The following is an 18,374-nucleotide window of genomic DNA, read 5'->3' as shown; positions in this document are numbered from 1 at the left end:
CTAACAACATTTCTGGGAGACCAAATGGTCTATTATATCTATCTACCAGCTTTACAGATTTCTGCTTACATTATTTATATAATCAGAAAGTGATACTTTCATGTGTTATGGCTCAAGTGGGTGTGACCACACAAACTGTTTCCTTTTTCTTTTCATCTTTTTGGGGTGTTTTTTTTTTTTTTTATATATACATACATTTATATACCTATGCTACATTAGCCCTAACCCATTTTGGCCTGCAACATGACCAAACGAAGCCCAGATGTTGTGGCTATCTGGATTCTATCTGGCACCAGTGTTAACTCAAACTTCCAACAACCAAAATAAAAAGTGAAGGTTGCATTAAAACATCAGGTGTCATTCGGTTTATTTTTTGATCTCTCCTTTATTTCTTCAGTGGCTTTGTAGTTACAAGATTGCAGAGTAGCTCAGTATTACATGAGTGTAGTAGATCCGAGTGAAACTTGACTTCAGCTTTTGCCCTGGCTGAAACCCATCAAATCTGGGGATAATAATAAAAAAAAATTACAGGTAGTGATTCACAACAACTTAAATTGCATTGTCAGTCATTTGGATCATTTGGATGATCTTGCTTTGTGATTGCCCTCAGTGTAGCCAGTTATATTACAATACTGTCATCAGGATACACCCCTCAAATAGAACACACAGGTAAGAGCAGAGATCTAGTTTGGGGCCGTGGGGAGGGGGGGGGGGCATCTGCCCCTCTCTCAGCAGATTTGTACATTAGCAGATTTGTTCAACGGCTCAGTAACACAAATATCTAATCAACCACATGACAGCAACTTCGTGTATTTATGCATGTAAACATGGCAAAGATGACCTCCTGAACTTTATTTATTTATTTATTTATTTATTTATTTATTTATTTTTTTTCGCCTGTCCCATTTGGTTCTTTAGCCGTCAGAATTGTTGTCTGAAGACCAACAAGGATACCCAATGGATTTATTTTGCCAAATGGATCATCATGGCATTGCCGTATTGGTCCATTTGATCGACCTTTGTTTTTATTATTTATTTTATTTTCAGTTGTTACAGACGGGACAGACATGAGTGAGGGATAGGAAAGGGAGAAAGAAAGAGGAAGGAAAAGAAAAACAGAAGGGGAGAGGGACAGTGAGAAAGGGGGGAAGAAAAAATATCTCCGGGATCACCTGTTGAGAGAAAAAGAATAGAAAACAAGCAAAAAACAAAACAAAACAATGCAACATACTATACACAACACCATCGCATTAATCTAGCTAAGTGAAAACAGCAGTAAATACTAAATATTGAATGTTGTTGTGCAGCACGCAGGACAGACAGCGCACAATGTGCTTTGAAGTAGCAGCCAAGAAAGGTGTGATTTAAGTCTACGAATAGTGAACACCCATGTGCACACCTGTGTGGATCGGCGCGCTTGTATTCAGATGGTTTCCCCATGTAATGGTCTGCTAGAGGATGTAGAGAGCCATAGCCCCGTCCCCCAGGGCATGAAGCAGGCATGGAGGAGATCCAGGCCCCAGACATCCAGAGGCCCCAGAGTGCAAGAGCCCAAGGAGGACCACCGGAGGGGCATCCGTGCCACCTTCATGGGAAGGGCTGAGGATCCCCAGATGAGGGGTCACCCAGTAGCCACCGGGCAGAAGCTAGAGGGGGCTGCACCGGCGTGCCCGCCGGCTCTGCCGGCAGCCAGCTGTGCCAGAGTGAACCGAGCCGCAGGCACAGAGGCCGGAGGCCCGAGGGCCCCCCGCGCCCCGGAAGAGGCCTGACCGAGCAGCAGGCGCCAGGCCCCGCCAAGTAGTCACCGGGAGTGAGCTGGTACATACCTGAGCGCCCAGCCCCGGACACCAAGAACCACCAACGCACCGACCCCTGAGGGCATCAGTCACCGGCAGGGAGTGTGGTGAGGGGAGATAGGCCTCCACACTTTGGAGGGCCTTGGAGTTCCCAGAGAGGTGACCTCCTGAACTTTAAATTGAGCATCAGAATATGGAAGGAAGGTGATTAAAGTGACTCTAAATGTGGCATGATTGTTGGTGCCAGATGGGCTGGTTTGGGTATTTCAGAAACTGCTGATCTATTGGGATTTTTGCCACACAACCATCTCTAGGATTTACAGAGTAGTATTTATTTATTTATTTTTTTAAAAAAGGGAACATATCTACTAAGCAGCAGTTGCCTTGTTTGGTCCCAGAGGTCCGAGAACAACCAGAATGCTTCAAGCTGACAGGAAACCAACAGTAACTCATGTAACAATTCATTACAACCAAAGTACACAGAAGAAAACCCCTGAACGCACAACAAGTCGAACATTTAAGCAGATGGGCTACAGCAGTAGGTGTCAGCTAAAATGAAACTCAGGCTACAGTTCATATGGGCTCACCAAAGTTGGATAACCAAAGACTGAAAAAACTCTGCCTGAATCTCAATTTCCGCTGTGACATTCAGATGGCAGGGTCAGAATTTGCATAAACATGAAAGCATGAATCTATCCTGGCTCATAACAACTTCTCAGGCTCCTGCTGGTGGTGTAATGGTGTAGGGGATAACCTTAATACCAACATTGCTGACCATGTCTATGCCTTTATGGGCACAGTGTATTAAGCTGATGGCTAATTCCAACAGGATAAAAAATTTCAAACTGTGGTTTTTGAACACACCAATGAGTTTGCTGTACTTAGATGGCATTTTTGGCATGTGGTGAAAAAGGAGATTCACATCACAGATGTGTAGTCAACAAATCATGTCAATGTAAGCCCACTTTTCCAGCACCTTGTTGAATCTATGCTACAAAGAATGAATACTTCTGAATACCAAGGTGTAAAAACATCTCATTTTTAATGCTCTAAGAAGAGAAACTGAAGTGTTGTGCTTATTCTCATTTTTCTGACTCAGTGATTTTAGGTAGAATTCTTTTTTTGTTTATTTATTATACATTTTTATGTGAGTTTCTTTTTAATTCATTGAACAAACTTCACAGCTGTTCCGTCCAAGACTTAATAACTTGGGCTTTTTTATGGTATGTAGAAAAGCAAAGAGTAGCTGTGTTAACTTATTACAAAATTTGACTACATTCATTATCAGTGTCTAATGTCTGCTATCTGAAGATGAGGTTTGTGCTGATAACCTCATGCTCGGCCAGGTGGAGCAAGTTCAATGAAGAATTCTCCCCTGTCTCTCTCTCTGTTGCTTTTCTGTCTTTATTTGGGGTCATCTGCAGATGTTACAAGAGATTATAACAAACAAAGCACTCACAGATGGATCTAAAACAGTGGGTGAAAAAGGAAGCAAAGGTAGTGGCAGAAATATTAGCTTTTCAAGAAAACTGATTGGTGACAATTCCTGATATTGTAGGACTTTGATCAATCTATGTGGATGAGAAATCTGAGGTACACTTACAACTCCATTTCTGAGTTTTACTATAACAGCGATTGTTACCTTTAAAGGGACTGTTAATAAAAAATATCATCCCTCCCGAAGCATAGACTGACCTATACCAAAAAAAATCAGTACCAAAACCTCAGTAATTTTGTCAATGACTGCTCAGAGGTCTGATATTTTTCATATTCTCCTCATTCTTCTTTTGAAGGTAGTTTTAATTTACAACAACCTCCCACTTTATCTGTGCCAATTACATTCCACTGAAACTCAGTGAATATAGAAAGATGTTTAAATGACCTGTATAGGGTCAAAATGTTACAATTCCTTAAATTACCTTGTCTTGAAATTAATTTAACACCTATTGATGACTAAATAAAGTGTCTAAAAAGTGCTGAAATTCTGTTCATTCAAATGATAGAAATGTCCTCTGCATATCAAATTGAACGGTGTGAACGCCACACATTGTTTAAATCAGACTTTAAGTTCCAACGAGGGCACTTTTATCCTGGAGCTCTCTGTTGTAGCCATTTGTTAGTAAACTAGTGCCAGACTGTGATTCAGACAGGAAACATATCAGTCTGACCCTAAGCATTAGAGCCAGTCAAGTGTCAATTCTACAGTTTGACCACAGTGTGGCGTAGTTTCCTTCAGTTTCATTCATTGGGCTCAGCAGCCAGTTGGTCACAGTGGAAGGCACATTCAGGGAGGCTCAGCAGCCAACAGGCACATTCTCAGGACAGTGTGTATATTAGATTTTGGGCCTCCAGCCCTGTATGAATTGTGTGATCTTGGTCACATGGAGTCGGCTCAGGTGGAAGTCATGTGACAAGATATCTTCAGTCAGCTGCACCAGCAGGCTGCCATCGATTCGCTCCCTTTGGAACACGGACACCGCTGCCTCTGATAGGCCAATAAACCGCAGGCAAGCTGAGACTTCCTCCAATGACAGAGCAGACAGGTCAGCGGGAGGTCGCCAGGTAGGGTCAGGGAGCGGGGACAACCCCTCAGTGACTCCTGTTGATGTCCCACCACCCTCTGCACCTCTGGAAGAATCTGTTGTGGAATTGGGAGCAGGCTCAGGCGAGGGGCAAGGGGACTGGCGGTTGAAGGGGTTCAACGCCCCAAAGGGAGCAAATCGACTCTGTGGGGGTGGCGGCCTGAGTCGAAGTCCAGAGGAAGTGAAGGAATCCACCCATGGCTCTGCCCAGGTGGCTTGTGCAGGCTGAGGATTGGCTGTGTTGTCTGTAGGGATGCCAGAGACAGGCTCAGGACTAGTAGGATTAGGGGCAGAGCAGTCACCCCAAGAGCACGGGTAACAGTAGAGGGAGGCATCGGGAGAGGGGGAGCAACTGGGACAAGACAGAGAAAATGGAAATGTGTCATGTAAAAGATTTTGAAAATATTAGCTACATATCATATTTACAAAAGTATTTAAATGACCATATTTCAAGTTCCAGCAGCTACATGCTGAAAAATTCTCCTTAGCTTGCTGTCAATTCATAAAAAATGTATCATTCCTCATATCGTCTATTTATAGAACAAGCAAACAATCAATATGGAGCTTCATATTGTAAAATGGCATTGCTTTCTGTGCTTCTGTCAGTTCAGATTAGATAACCTTCCCATACTTTCTTTCCATATACCTTATAATCTTCTTTAAAGGGCAAGAACGGGAAATCTGTAAGCAGTAACCTTTCAGAGCTGAAAAATGCAGCCAAAAAAAAAGACTTATCAGACAAATATTATTGCTGTCAGGTTGGTTGCACTAAGGAGAAAACAATCTAAACTTGAGACTTGAAAATAGAAGTCCACAAACTAATGGGTGTCTACATCCATATCTTTTGGGCATTTTTCATTGCAATTTATTTGGAAACAGCCATTGCAGTAGCTCTGTTTGAAGCTACAGTATTTGGACTCTTGCAGTAGTTTGGAGCTGGAGGAACTTCATTCTCGCCCTTTTCGTGTAATCAATCATGTCAAGCATTGAAACCAAAAAAGGCTTTCAATCCTCTCAAAAATGATACCAGTATGTCAAAATAAGGATTTACGCATTACGTGTTTTATAGTGTACCTGTCCTGTAGTCCAGAGGAGTAAAAGGAGATGTTTGGTCTCGGGGAGGTGGACGTTTTGGGGAAGCGAGGTGGAACAGGAGGGCTGGGAGCTGGACTGGAGATGGAGCCTCCTTTGGAGCAACGAGGGGGAACTGGAGGGGCAATCAAATAGCGGCACTCCTCTCTCACCTGCAAGCACAAACCACACACACAGAAACATAAGCATAACAATAACACAACAAAAGCCAAATAAAAAAAGGTTAATCTTAAAAATAGACTTCTCAGGAGGCTTTGTGCAAGTGTGTGCGAGCGTGTGTGTGTGCAACACATAGTAAATGTCAAACTTTGTGACCTTTACAACTCAAACAAACTCCTTACACACAGTAGCAGCATCTAGACACACACACACAGTGTCTTGGCAGGCTAAATATCAGGAGAACGCTATGTGTGACAGGGTATAATCCAGTTGCAGAGGAGACGTCAACACCCACACAAACCTTTCTGTTCCGCTGGCCTCACTTTAAAAGGAAAAAAAAGTTAATTAAACAAAACAAAAGCATGAAAATGTGCGCTTTACAAACAACATACACGGTTACACATGGATACCATTGCCTGGGAAGACTCTTAGAAATGTGAAACAGCTCAGTAGGTAAAACAACATCGTTTTCAATATGACACCATTTCCTCTTTAAAAAGACAAGAAAAAAGATGTTTTAATTCATGGAAGTGCTGGTCGACTTTGAATTTCTATGTTATTTAAAGACAGAAAATCAATGACACATGCTAGCTTAGGAAAGAGTAGGGCTTGGCTGCTGAATAACCACTCTGGTATTGAAGTTGCTGCATATGATATTAAAAAGAGCAAACTAAAACAACCATGCCAATCAAGTCTGTGGAAATGAATTTCCTTTGGTTAATTTCAGACTTATTTTCCCATTTTCTTTTCTTCTGGTCTCGGCAAGTTAATTCACACAATAATCCATAATCCAAGTAATCCTTATAATATTAAAAAACTGAAATGCTCTATATGTTTAAGAAATTCCTCCTAGGAGTTGTAGTGCTGATTTATAGCAATCACATTAAAAAGCTTCAGCAGTCTTAATAGCTTTAGCTTTCGGTTCAATTCATTAGAAATAATCAGCCACAACCTAAAAACCACTAATGAGTGAAGTGAACGACAGCACTGATTCTCTCTAGTTCTGCTTGGAAATCCTGGGTCCTTACATTGATGGAGATAAGTAGACACGTACGACCAACCCAGGTCAATAACAGCTCCCATGGCAATGTGGAACTGATGATAGTGGTTTCTCCTAAAAGAACAATCCTCCCCGAAACACTGCAAAAACTCCTCGAGAACATGGAAAAAATACAAAGACACTGACTGGTTATCCATACATGACAGATCCCAATCTGAGCTGTGGAATGTGCTAGAACATTCCCAGAGGATCCACTACCTTTGTTCTCGGACACCTTAAGGGATCCCATGTCTATGGAGAAACAGGTTAGAGCCATTTTGGCAGCACAAATAGGCTTACACAACAATGTGTACGTGGTTTTTATGTTGAGGCTGACCCGCTTATGTATCTCTATCTATCTATGTATATCTGTATGTGCTATAAGAGTAAGGGTGGTGTATTGCAGGATTTCCAGTCAGTGTGCATTACAGTCAGTGTGTGCTTGTATTTGCGTTGAGTGTATCAGTGGGGTTTAAAAGCTGTTGTGTATGAATAATTCAAGGCAGCCATCCTGACTTTTAACAGCCGGATGCTACTGTGGACAGATACGAAAGGACGACAGACTGAAGAACGAGAGGATGGATGGGAGGCAAGGACTGCAACTCACAGCATCAGATTTTGGAGGTACGGGTGGCGGGGTAGACACTCTTGTCACCACGGTACCAAGAGAACCATCCAGTGAGGAAGATGAATGGAAGGATATGAGGTTTGGCTCCTTTCCTAAGCCCTCTGCATTTTGATTGGTCCAGAGTTCCTCATAAGGGATTTCCTCAGCGGTCCTCATTTCACCCTCAGTCCACTCAGGAGTCACATACTCCCTCTCCTCACCTGGCCCCTCCCCTAGCCGCTCTCCAAGGGAGTCCCTGCAGCGCTGAGATACGCTGTCTGAGACTCCACCAACATACCCGCACATTGAGAGACGCTGCAGTGCCGGTGCCAATGAGTCCTGGCTCGACACACACACGCGAGAGCGCCGTGGGCTCACACACTCCTCAGTCATACACTCCAATTCTGGCCGAGTTTCTCTAACAGCACGAGAGTAGGCATCTGGGTCAAACGCATGTCGCAGAAGAAGGCTCTCCAGTGCTGCTTTGTGCACGGAGGCCTCGGCCACATTAAACCGGGGCATGCAACGCAGCAACAAAAAGTGGGAGGGGGAGACTTCCTGATGGCGGAGAACCATGCAGAGCACCACCGTCTTGCTGACTATGTTGAGCAGCTTGTAGCGGTGGCCCTCTCGTACTGCGTGACGGTCGTAGGGGTTTCGTGGCGGCCTCGATGGCACAGACACGTTGACGGGGAGGCGGACTCTCTCGATGATGCTGCGCACCGTGTGCTCCCCCCCCAGCATGCCTTGCTCCAGTGGAGAGCGTGTGCAGAAGCGTCCACGGCAGCCAAAGGGCAAACTGACACTTTGATTGGTGCGATGGTTCATGCAGACCAGGCAGGGCGTTTTACCTGAAGAGACAAAGACGATATTTAGGAGTTCACGGGTGGATCAGTCCTAACAGAACAATAATGCAATTTTAACTTTTTCAAAAATTTCTATGTTTCACAAATCCACAGATTTCAATGTGAAGTGAATACCTTTGATCTTCTTGTTACAGCGCAATGTTCTGCTGGGAAACTTTGGGTTCTGAAAGTTATTTTCACATGCGCCAAATACCACCCCCTCCCACCCACCAATAGCAACAGGATATCTTCAACACAAGTGACCTCCACTAGCAGGACAATGTGCCCAGCCACGCTGTAAAAACTGCTCGAGAATGGCTCTAGGACCACACAAAGAGTCCAATGTGTTCGCTGCCGGGTCTGGACTCCCAATCCGTAGGACTCATCGAGGCCCTACCCTGCAATCCACAGGACCCATAAGATCTTCTGCCAACAAACAGCCCCAGGGAACCTGTGTCCATGCTGCGACAGGTCAAAGCTGTCTTTTGCGGCATGAAGGACACCTATTAGGCAGGAGGCTTAAATGTTGCGGCTGACTGGTATTCTTCCAAAAAAAAAAGGAATGAACTTCAGCAACCTTCAGTTCTGCCAGTGCTTTTGTTTTCCTCGTTCTCGTGTGCATGTGCTACAACTGAAACGGGACTTCATAACTTTACAGCTCAATAGTTCAGCCTGACTTACTTCTGGGAGTCTTTCCTAGTCGTCTAAGAAGCGCGCTCAGTCCCGTCTTTTCCTTTGAGGGAGTGGCACAGAGAAGCTCTGCTTTTCCCATGAGCGACAGCTCATCTCCAGCCTGCAGAGTGAAACTGTAGGGCTCACTGTCTTCACTAAATTCCCCTGAAACAACCTGCAACACAGACATGGATGTATATGTGTATAAGATATTGCATGACTCAGGGATTAATTACTATAAAAGTACTGTTGTGGTTAGTTAACTACCTGTAGTTAAAAGCCACTGGACCTTTTTTTTTGGACCAAATTCTTGTCAGTCAATCATGGCCTCGAGAAAAGAAGTCTATATCTAAATTTGGTTAAACAAAAGTGAAAAGTCCTCTTTTGAGGCTATTACGGAAAACTTCAATGCAACTAGATTTCACCCACCATTTCATGTTTTACACCTAGTTTTTGTTTCAGTAATACAAACATCCTTGCCTTTGTTTTTTCATTTGTTATAACATATTTGGATATGAAATGACTGTGATCAGACAGCCACACTTCAAGCATCCACTTCGAGTGCACAGAGTTTGAGGAGGTTGCAGTGTCTGTTCGCTTTCTTTCAAACAGGTTTTTGCTGTGGTGGTAAATAGGGCAAAGCTGAAGTGGAAATTCATTATAGGCGTGCCTTACTTTGACACTGAAAGTGATCGTCTCCATGACAAAAACTCGGTCTGGAAAGGCACCAGCAACCTCCTCCACACTAGAGAAATACTGGACTGGATCCCTGACGTCCCGGTCTTCATCCAGCAACTTGAATTTGCCTATAGAGAAGATTGGTGTGATACAGGAGGAAAGAAAGGGGTGAAGAGTGGCAAAGGAAGTGAGAGAGAGGACAGAAGAAGATTATGTTGAGAGATGGGAGAAGAGAAACAGTGAAAAGAGGTAGGAAGAGAAGAGTGGAAGGGGAGAGCGAGTTAGGAAAAAGCCAGAGGCGGGGGAAAAGAGCGGGTGAAAAGTTCCTTTTCGGCTGCCTATAGTTTCACTATAAAAGCACACATACATCTGCAGCAGAGGAATATAAAGACACCTCGGTGACCTATGACCTGGCACCAGCTCTTTCCCAATCGACAGCCGACTGGGCTGCCATGGTAACGAATAAAGGACCCCCATTCTCACGCAGAGCAGACACACATCACCATGGAGACACTTACACATACACTGTCACGCACACACACAAACTCATCCCTCTCTCTCTTTGACTCTTTCTGTCCCTTGCTCATCCCCTCGTCTGTAAATCTTTCACCCTCCTGAACTTAAGTTTTGTGCTGTTGAAGCTGTAAATATTATTTTTGTTGCCTTTTTGCCTCTTTTCAACATTGAAAAGACTCATTTAACAGCCCGCAAACCAAACCAACATTGTTCAAAGGACATTTTAAATGCTTTGCTCCTGTTGGCCAGTTTATCAGACTGCAATTGAACGACTACATCCTTTCGAGGATCCTCCTTCTTTTCACAGAGTCAGAGTTTGAATGAACAAGAGAAGTTTTTTTTTTTTTTGTCTGGTAGACAGAGTAGAATACCAAACTCCACCATCATCTACGCCAGAAGCTCTCTCATTCTCTTTTTCTTCCACCCCCCACTTTCCAATTCAAAATGAGCCCCTAGGATAAGGAGCTTCCACCCACCTAACAATACCAGCAAAATCCCACTTTTCAACACAACCCACCACCCCCCCAAAGAGTAGGGGTTGGAAATGAAACAAGGTTTACCACCAACCTAAACAAAGCCCTGCTCAATTCTGGAAATGTATATTTAGTCAAAAGTGAGATTCCAAATGTCGCTGATAGGCAACAGAACACAGATGTGACGTCATATTAAAAAGCTGCTCTTGCTATATGATAAAGCAGGCTGATACTTGTAAAGGCTTCCACATAAGGCTTTTGGCCACTGGGTCCACCTTACAAGCACCTTGTCCACCTTGCAGCCCCAGTTGCTTCCCTTAATCCCATTCATGATAAGTGATCATTCAGCTTTTCTGTCCTCTGTCATCCCAGCCTCTCAGTGATGGGTAGACGAGGATGCAGACAGGCAGGGAGGAGAAGAAGGAGGGAGGCATCCTGTTGTCCATCCCCACGGGGAAACCTATATTGCACTCATCCTACGCTTATTTAGACTTCCTGTATGAAGTCATCACACAGACATTAGCTCATCACAGACGACGGCCTGTGATTCCAAAGCAACTCATCTAACATATTTAAAGGGACACAAAAGTAGTGCTAAAAGGATGCGTTCATGTAAATGTGTCTTTTTCGGATCTGTTGGAATGCATCATTAAGTAAAGAGGATGTCAGGCTGATGATTTGCTTCAGGGTCTCCTATTTGATTTCATCACTTAAAAAAAAACACTCTTTGATTACGAACACACTTTTTCACGATTGCAAACTGATTAGACACAAATAAGAAACAACTATATTTATTGCAAACAAACAAACAAACAAACAAAACAAGTAAAGTCAAGGATTACAGCCAGAAAAGGTCACTAAAAGAATTATGGAGCTGCAGCCTTCTATCTTTAAAGCTGGACAGATACTCCTTTTTAATTAAATCTTGGAAGCACACAGCATGTTTTAATCAGCTTTTCTCTGTGGCCAGAACTTTTATGTTCGCACTGCACGGATGAGCTAACTGGCCACAACAAGGGCTCTAAACCCACTGAATGTAAGCATGGGACCTTTGGTTGAGTTTGTCCATTGTTGCTGTGTTTAGTGTAGTGAAGAAGAGAGAGGGGCAACATTACTTTGCGCAATTCTTGCAAGAGGAAAACAGAAAAATAGAGGGTCACAGCTGGCTGGGAGAAGCAGACGATACAGTCTGTTTGTTGTGTGTTGATTTTTGTCAGAGCTCTGCCTAAGACTACAGTGTAAAAGTCAAGTCATATAAAAGACCGTCTGCTGATTATTCAAGCAATTAATTGAGGGCCGTTACCCGCTGGGAGTGAGAACATAAAAGAACAACTCACTTTCCCAGATCCTGAAATTAGGCATTAATATTAACCACTTTTTGAGCTTACAAGAGGCTATACAGATCTTTCCTGTTTATACCGATAACACCCCAAAAGTTCTACATGAAAACAGATATAAACGGAAACATTGGAAAAAATAACCAATGCTTATGAACAATGCCATTAAGTTGAAAAAATCTGCATATCTCCGACTCCGACTCTGCATAGATTTATTTATTAATACATCTAGGAGTTTACTAGAGCAGCTTTAAACAGTCAGTCCAAAGTAATTCCCATTTATCCTTTAATGAGCCTTGCACCTCCTTAGTTATGACTATAGGAAGGGTATCCCCTCTCTGTGACATCATGCAGAGCCAAGAGTGAAAAGAAAAAGCCTGAGCTGAGTCTGAAGCAGGAGCTCTTTGGCTCACAGGACTTGTACATAAGCTGACCTTATTAATTAAAATATTTCACCATCTTTAATAAGCATTCATGAATATAAGAATAAAACAAAAGCTTGCCTTTATTGTGCTTATTATAATTTATAGCTTTCAATCCAATCTCAACACTAAACCAATAAAATAAGTTTTAAAAAAAGAAACTGAACAAACTAGTGAATCGTTGTTACCTTTATTGGGCATTCTTTATTTACTATTCTACTTGGTAGTATATATATTTGCTATTTTATTACTTTCTGTGTTTCTAATCTCTGGGAAATACTAGCTGCCACGTGTTTCAGATATGAAATGCTGAATGATCTCAACATACTCCCCCCTCCCAGCCAAATGTTCTCTCTCTCTCTCTTCCGAAAAGGAGCCTGAGAGATGGTGGTAGCGTGAGGTGACATCAGCACTCCATCAGTGGAGGAAGCAATGGAGAGAAGGCATTAAGATCCAGTTACACTGAGAATAATGTGACTGGGTTGAGAGTTGGAACAATGGGATGGTGGGGATGAGCTCCGGTGAGGTCATGCCGGCTAGACTCATTCAGCGGGAAGACGCGAGTCAATGGACAACTGGAGTCAGACAAGGTCACATGGTACACGAGTGAATGTGTGAATGAAGGTGGTAGTAGAAGATGTGCTCATCTGTACATTAAGAGTTTAAAGTATGCACCTCCTCCGTAAAGGGATTCTATTATTCTTTTATTCACTTCCTGTCTGTTACAATGGCAGATGATCATATTAAGGATAGGAAAAGTTTTATACTGCATAATGAGGGACAAAAGCTCAGGTTTAAGTAAACTTGTTTAGAGTTTTTCAACTTTTGGATGTGTATAATATCAGAGTGCGTGGATGTCCATAATATGGCCACCTCAGGAACAAGGCTCTGAATGTCAAAAGATGACCCCCGCACATCTCTCTTTTAAACATTCTGTTTGTGAGGGACAACCAATCAGATAAAAGTTGTTTTGAAATGGGGAGGAGCTAAGAATAGCTTGACTACACCAAGACCCAGTATAAATTAAATAACTGATTATTTTGGTTTGTAATTCGTTTAGAGGTACTCTGATAGAATTGAAGAATAAAAGTTAAATTAATGGCTCCAGATTATTGTGTTATTTTTTTGTTACTTAGCAGAAAACTGACAGAATTACTGGAATAGATTGGAAAGTGTAGGATGTCCACTAACATTTCTACTGGTACTAACAGGGTCAGGGGAAGGTTTGTGTGTTTCAAGGTGTTTTCATTTTCTTGAACAAGAGTGTGAACTGTCCTGAATGAACTGGAGCATCAGCAATTCTATTATTAATTATGAATTACCTCACATTAATAAGGAGTGGGTTTTTTTACTGACATAACACACAAAGAAGGGAAGTTTCCAATCAACCCTGGAGGGAGGAGTTGGGGAGGGTCGTTATTAATATAAATTCAGTTCGTTTATGACAATTATGTGAAACTTTTTTATTTCTTGATAGATGTAGGAAAAAGCTACTGAGCACTGTGCTTGAAGCTGTTCTTAAGTAGAAATACAGCTGCACAATTTATCCCTAGGGTATGCTGACAAACTGTGTTGTGTCAAACACAGGATGCAGTCATAGTGAGTATTGTGCAAAAGTCTTGAGACACCGGTCTTTTTTTAAAAAAAAAATACAGGTATGTTTTTACTTGATTGGCAATAATGTGTTTGTAAATACTATCATGCTGAAAAATGAAGCTGTTGCCAATCGGATGCTTTGCAGATGGTATTGCATGGTGGCTCAAAATCTGATTGTGCTTTTCTGCATTCATAATTCCGTCAATTTTGACAAGATGCTGAACAACACTGACTGAAATGCAGCCCAAAACCAGGACAGAGACATCATGTTTTACAGATGGTTCTAGACAATCTTTGTTGCTTGCTCCTGACCTCCTCCACTCTCCACAAGTTTGGATTCATCACTCCATAAGATCTGTTGCCACTGATTTTTAGTCCAGTTCTTTTTTCCCTGTTTCCCTTCTAAGAATGGCTTCTTGACTGCCACCCTTCCACCGAGACCATTTCTGATGAGGCCTCGGCAAACAGTAGACTGTCCAGATGCACATCTCAGGTCCCAAGTCAGGTGTTTGCTAGATTTTTTTCCTGTTTCTCATGGACATGACTTTCAGGTGTGGTTCATCTGCTATAGTTTTTCTTGCCTGTACACACCATGATATGATATGCCAAATTTTCAGCTAGCAGTACTTTGATAATAACCTTGTTAGTGCAAAATTGCTATTTTATATCTCTCAAAATGTGTTATCTGTAGAATTTTGCATAGATATAACTGAAGAAACTGTAACAAATAATGCATTTTGGTGACAGGCTGCTTTGGTTCTTTGCTAAGTTGTCTGTTATGTGTAGACACAACACGTGGAGTTGAGGTGCCTTTTGATGTTTGAATGACTCATAGGTCAGTGTTAAGTGGCTTAACAAACAAAAGAATTCTCAGGAAATAGCCAGCTACAAGGAAGAGACTGACAATGAGTGAAAAACAGCCAATTTCCAAAGAAAAGCTTTAAAAAATCTTCAGAAAGCCTGAAGAACTACTGCTCAAGACAACTTTAAAAGATGAGAAGAAAGATAAAATAGGACTCAAGACTCAAGACTTTTGCACAGTACTGTATATTGAACAGCTTAATATACAGTGCTGTATATTAAGCTTAATTAAATCTTAACACTTTAATTAAATGGTATTATAAGATCTGAAGGAACAACATAAAGAAAATAACACATTGAACTTTCAGCTTATTGATCCACAGCTATTTTGTTTGTAGATGCTTTCAGAGAAAAAGAATCCTACTGTAGAAATTCTTGACCTGTTTTTTACTCCTGCAGCAAATGAACATTTTAGGGAAAATCTATATATTTAGGACAAAGGTTTTCTCCCCGCTGATGTATAAAAGCAAAGTGTATGTGCAGATGCATGCTCACCCTGATACTGCAGAGGGATGTCAATTTTGGGACCAATTACATAGTGACCCTCCTCTAAGCTGTGGGCCGTCACTGTGGTCCACTGACGGCAGGAGTGTAAGAGCACCACATCGTCCTCTGACAGACCCTCCACACATTCACCTGCAGCAAACAAACACACACTCAGAAAGGAATAGGCAAATAGTGTGCAAGTCTCAGGTTTCTCAATTCTAAGGTCACACTTAGCAACTCAGCAGTGGAAAACATTAAAACACCCTCGTAAAAAGCACACATAATTACCACAATCAGTGATGGATCACCCCCCACTAACCTACTCATCAGGACTCTGCTATGCAACTGGCAACCTACAATTACACAGCCCCCATACACATACACACAAACACACAAACAGGGCAATCCGGCTTTCACAAGAGCTGTGTAGCACAGTGGCATTGATTTCTGCTGATAGCACAGCAGTACAATTCAATCACGCAACACAATGTTACTCCCAAGCCTTTGAGTCAAACAATCATGTTGATAGATGGCTGACTATAAACACAGAAAAGGATACTTGGAAGAAATAAAGCACATTATCTACTGAAACAATGTTAGCTTTCTTCAGGAAGTTTTGCTCATTCCAATGCAATGCTTCGTACTAAACTGTGATGTTAGTATGTCTTATATCGCTCTTGCCTGAGGATGTAGTAATTCTCTGTGATCTTAACATTTCTCCCTGTTCAAAACCTCAATGTTTGGGCCACTGTTTTGTTTTAAACTTTGGTTTTTGCACCTAGGTATTTCTTTAGTTGGGAGGGAGCTTTGAAAGGGTCTGTGATAAATGCCTTTTTGAAGTTTTCTGGAAAGATTTTTTTAAAGATTCACATCCTTTCAATTTAGGAGAAGTGTTATACCCATTTATTTTTTTCTAGGTTCTGAGACAAACCCCACAAACACTTCCACTACTAACCACTCTGATATATTCTAAGGGGGTCAGACAGGTTGAAAATTTTCCTTGTGTAGCCTCAATGTAGTCAGTTGGGCGGCTATTTAATTTGCAGTCTGCAGCGTTCATATTGCAGCCCATCACACTCAATTACATCTTTACCCACTCTTGCCGGAGAAGACACACACACATATACACACCATATGGATAAACACTGTAGTTGTTTGTTGACGCTGCCCTGAAAAGGAGCTGTCATCATGCCCTGCTGTAAATAACTAACTACCATCTGGGCTGGCTGGATATACAAAAAAGGAGGCATCGTGAGTGGGGTAACTACAGTGCAGTTAATAAACACCTACGGGAGGTCTCTCTATGCGATGTTCAGGCGCGCTACCGGGAGTAAGGTGCGTAATTTTTCCGGGACTGTGACACGGCTTCGGGTGCGCGCTTTTGTGCAGCAGGGAAACTTGGAGGGGTTTTTTCTTCTCCAGAGTTGCTTCTCGTTAGTATTCACTACATTCGCCGACAGATTACAGCATTTGCATATGAATAGAATTGAGCAGCACTTCAACAGCACAACAGATACTTTGTTGCTTTCCGGGCCTCGCTGAGACTGGAACAACTTTGGCCACGACACCCGTCGCCCGTTTCCAAATTAAAGACACCGAATCTGGTGAAGGTGTACGTGAAGGATCACGCTGGCAGCGAAAAACATGAGAAATTAATAGAAAACTTGACACTAACGTTAGAACGCGTCTTGCTCGTGTCAGTGAACTGGTGCGGCACGGGTGCAGCGGGTGTACCAAGGTGGCCAGTCTGAACTAAAATATTAACGGAAATACCATCAGATTGCTTTCAAAGTAAGAGTAAGAACCTGGCACTGGCGACTGGGGTCAACGATAAAAACCTATTAACTCTTAATCCCGTATTACCATTGATGTATGTACTTATTTATTTATTTTTGTGACAGGGACATGAACTACGTAACAAAGATAAAATATACTGGACATGTAAATGAAAGCGTATGTTGAGCATGTAATATATCCTGTAATTTGTAGTGCCTTAAGTTTAGAGAAGTTTACTGTAATCGCATTTTAATATTATCAGACCAGTAAAACGCATTTTTTATTTATCCTGTTTTTATTTAAAAGCCAATGTTTTTCTTTTAAATTCATTTATTTTAATCTGCTCTATTGCACTCATCTATACAAAACATCTGCCTAAATTAAAGAGTAATTCAATTCGTTCTGCTCATAGATTTGTTGGTTTTGCTCAAGTTAGCTGCTTACAGTTTTTTGCATTTTAAGTTTTCCCTCCTACTAAACGCGCTGACGAATGTGAACATTTATTTTGAAAGTTAAAACCGGAAAAGGTATTTTTCTGCCGACCTTGATGCCGTTAAAGCACTTCACACGTTCTCCCATCAAATTTGGACACTTGTTTTAAACCCCACCGAACGTTATACTCTAAAGCTTCCCACAAACACGCTTTATTTATATTTTCACCCTTTTCTTCATTACTCATCATCATTTTTCTTCACTAGTGTCACGGTTACGATAATTGTAGCGATAAGGAGCCTCAGCCTTAACTAACAACAGTTGGCAAAAGAATTCAACAACAACAAAAAAGTGTAAAAAGCAAAAGTAAAAGGTTTCTTATGGTCGTGTCGGAGGTAAAAATCACCCAGTGAAGCATGTTTCTGTCTCTTACCGTGGGCCAGGCGGACCAGAGTGGGCAGACGGAACTTGCTGACCACCGCGTCCAGCGGCAGCGCCAACGGGCTCCAAGTGATCTCCGACAGGCTCGCCGACAACTTCTCCATTCTCGCGGGTCATCACGCTACCGGAGATAACGGTGATGATGGTGGCGAAGATGGTGATGGCGTTGGTGGTGATGACAGCGATGGACTGGAGAAAGGTGAGGGTGACGGTGGTGGTATAATGGCAAAGAGTTTCGCCATGTTTGAATGTAGGAGAGAGGGAGCGGAGTCACAGTCGGTGCGCTCGAGAAGAGAGAGGGGGAGGGAGGGAGCACGAGCCCGTTCACTCTCCCCCTCTATCAGCCACTGTTTGTCCACCACCACCCTCAGACATATACAAGTGAATCCGAAACCCAGTCAAACTAGTAGTAGGACTCAAAATGATCAGAAAGGACGTGAAATGATGCACCGATGTCCACTCTGACTGTCCTGGTTTGTAACTTGCTCGTGGTTTTCCACTTTATTTATTACATCACTTTGTCCGCTGATGTTAAACTGTGTAGGTGGTACATGATGTTAGAAG

General features: G+C 42.3%; 1 protein-coding gene across 1 annotated transcript; it reads right to left on the bottom strand.

Moving 5' to 3' along the window:
- Window positions 1-136: 136 nt before the first annotated feature.
- On the bottom strand, window positions 137-17,921 carry garem2 (GRB2 associated regulator of MAPK1 subtype 2). The gene is made up of 8 exons (XM_085133566.1): window positions 17,803-17,921; window positions 15,171-15,311; window positions 9,468-9,598; window positions 8,802-8,967; window positions 7,276-8,126; window positions 5,453-5,622; window positions 1,961-4,730; window positions 137-841 (listed from the first exon to the last, which is right to left on the bottom strand). Exons 1-7 carry the CDS (start codon window positions 17,912-17,914, stop codon window positions 4,130-4,132), a joined length of 2,172 nt encoding a protein of 723 aa, XP_084989692.1. The 5' UTR covers window positions 17,915-17,921; the 3' UTR covers window positions 137-841; window positions 1,961-4,129.
- Window positions 17,922-18,374: the final 453 nt, after the last annotated feature.

The sequence above is a fragment of the Neolamprologus multifasciatus genome, chromosome 15 (assembly GCF_963576455.1).
Source record: "Neolamprologus multifasciatus chromosome 15, fNeoMul1.2, whole genome shotgun sequence".
NCBI lineage: Eukaryota > Metazoa > Chordata > Actinopteri > Cichliformes > Cichlidae > Neolamprologus > Neolamprologus multifasciatus.
Note: the sequence above shows the minus strand (reverse complement) of the source record. Positions and strands in the feature narration are given on the sequence as shown.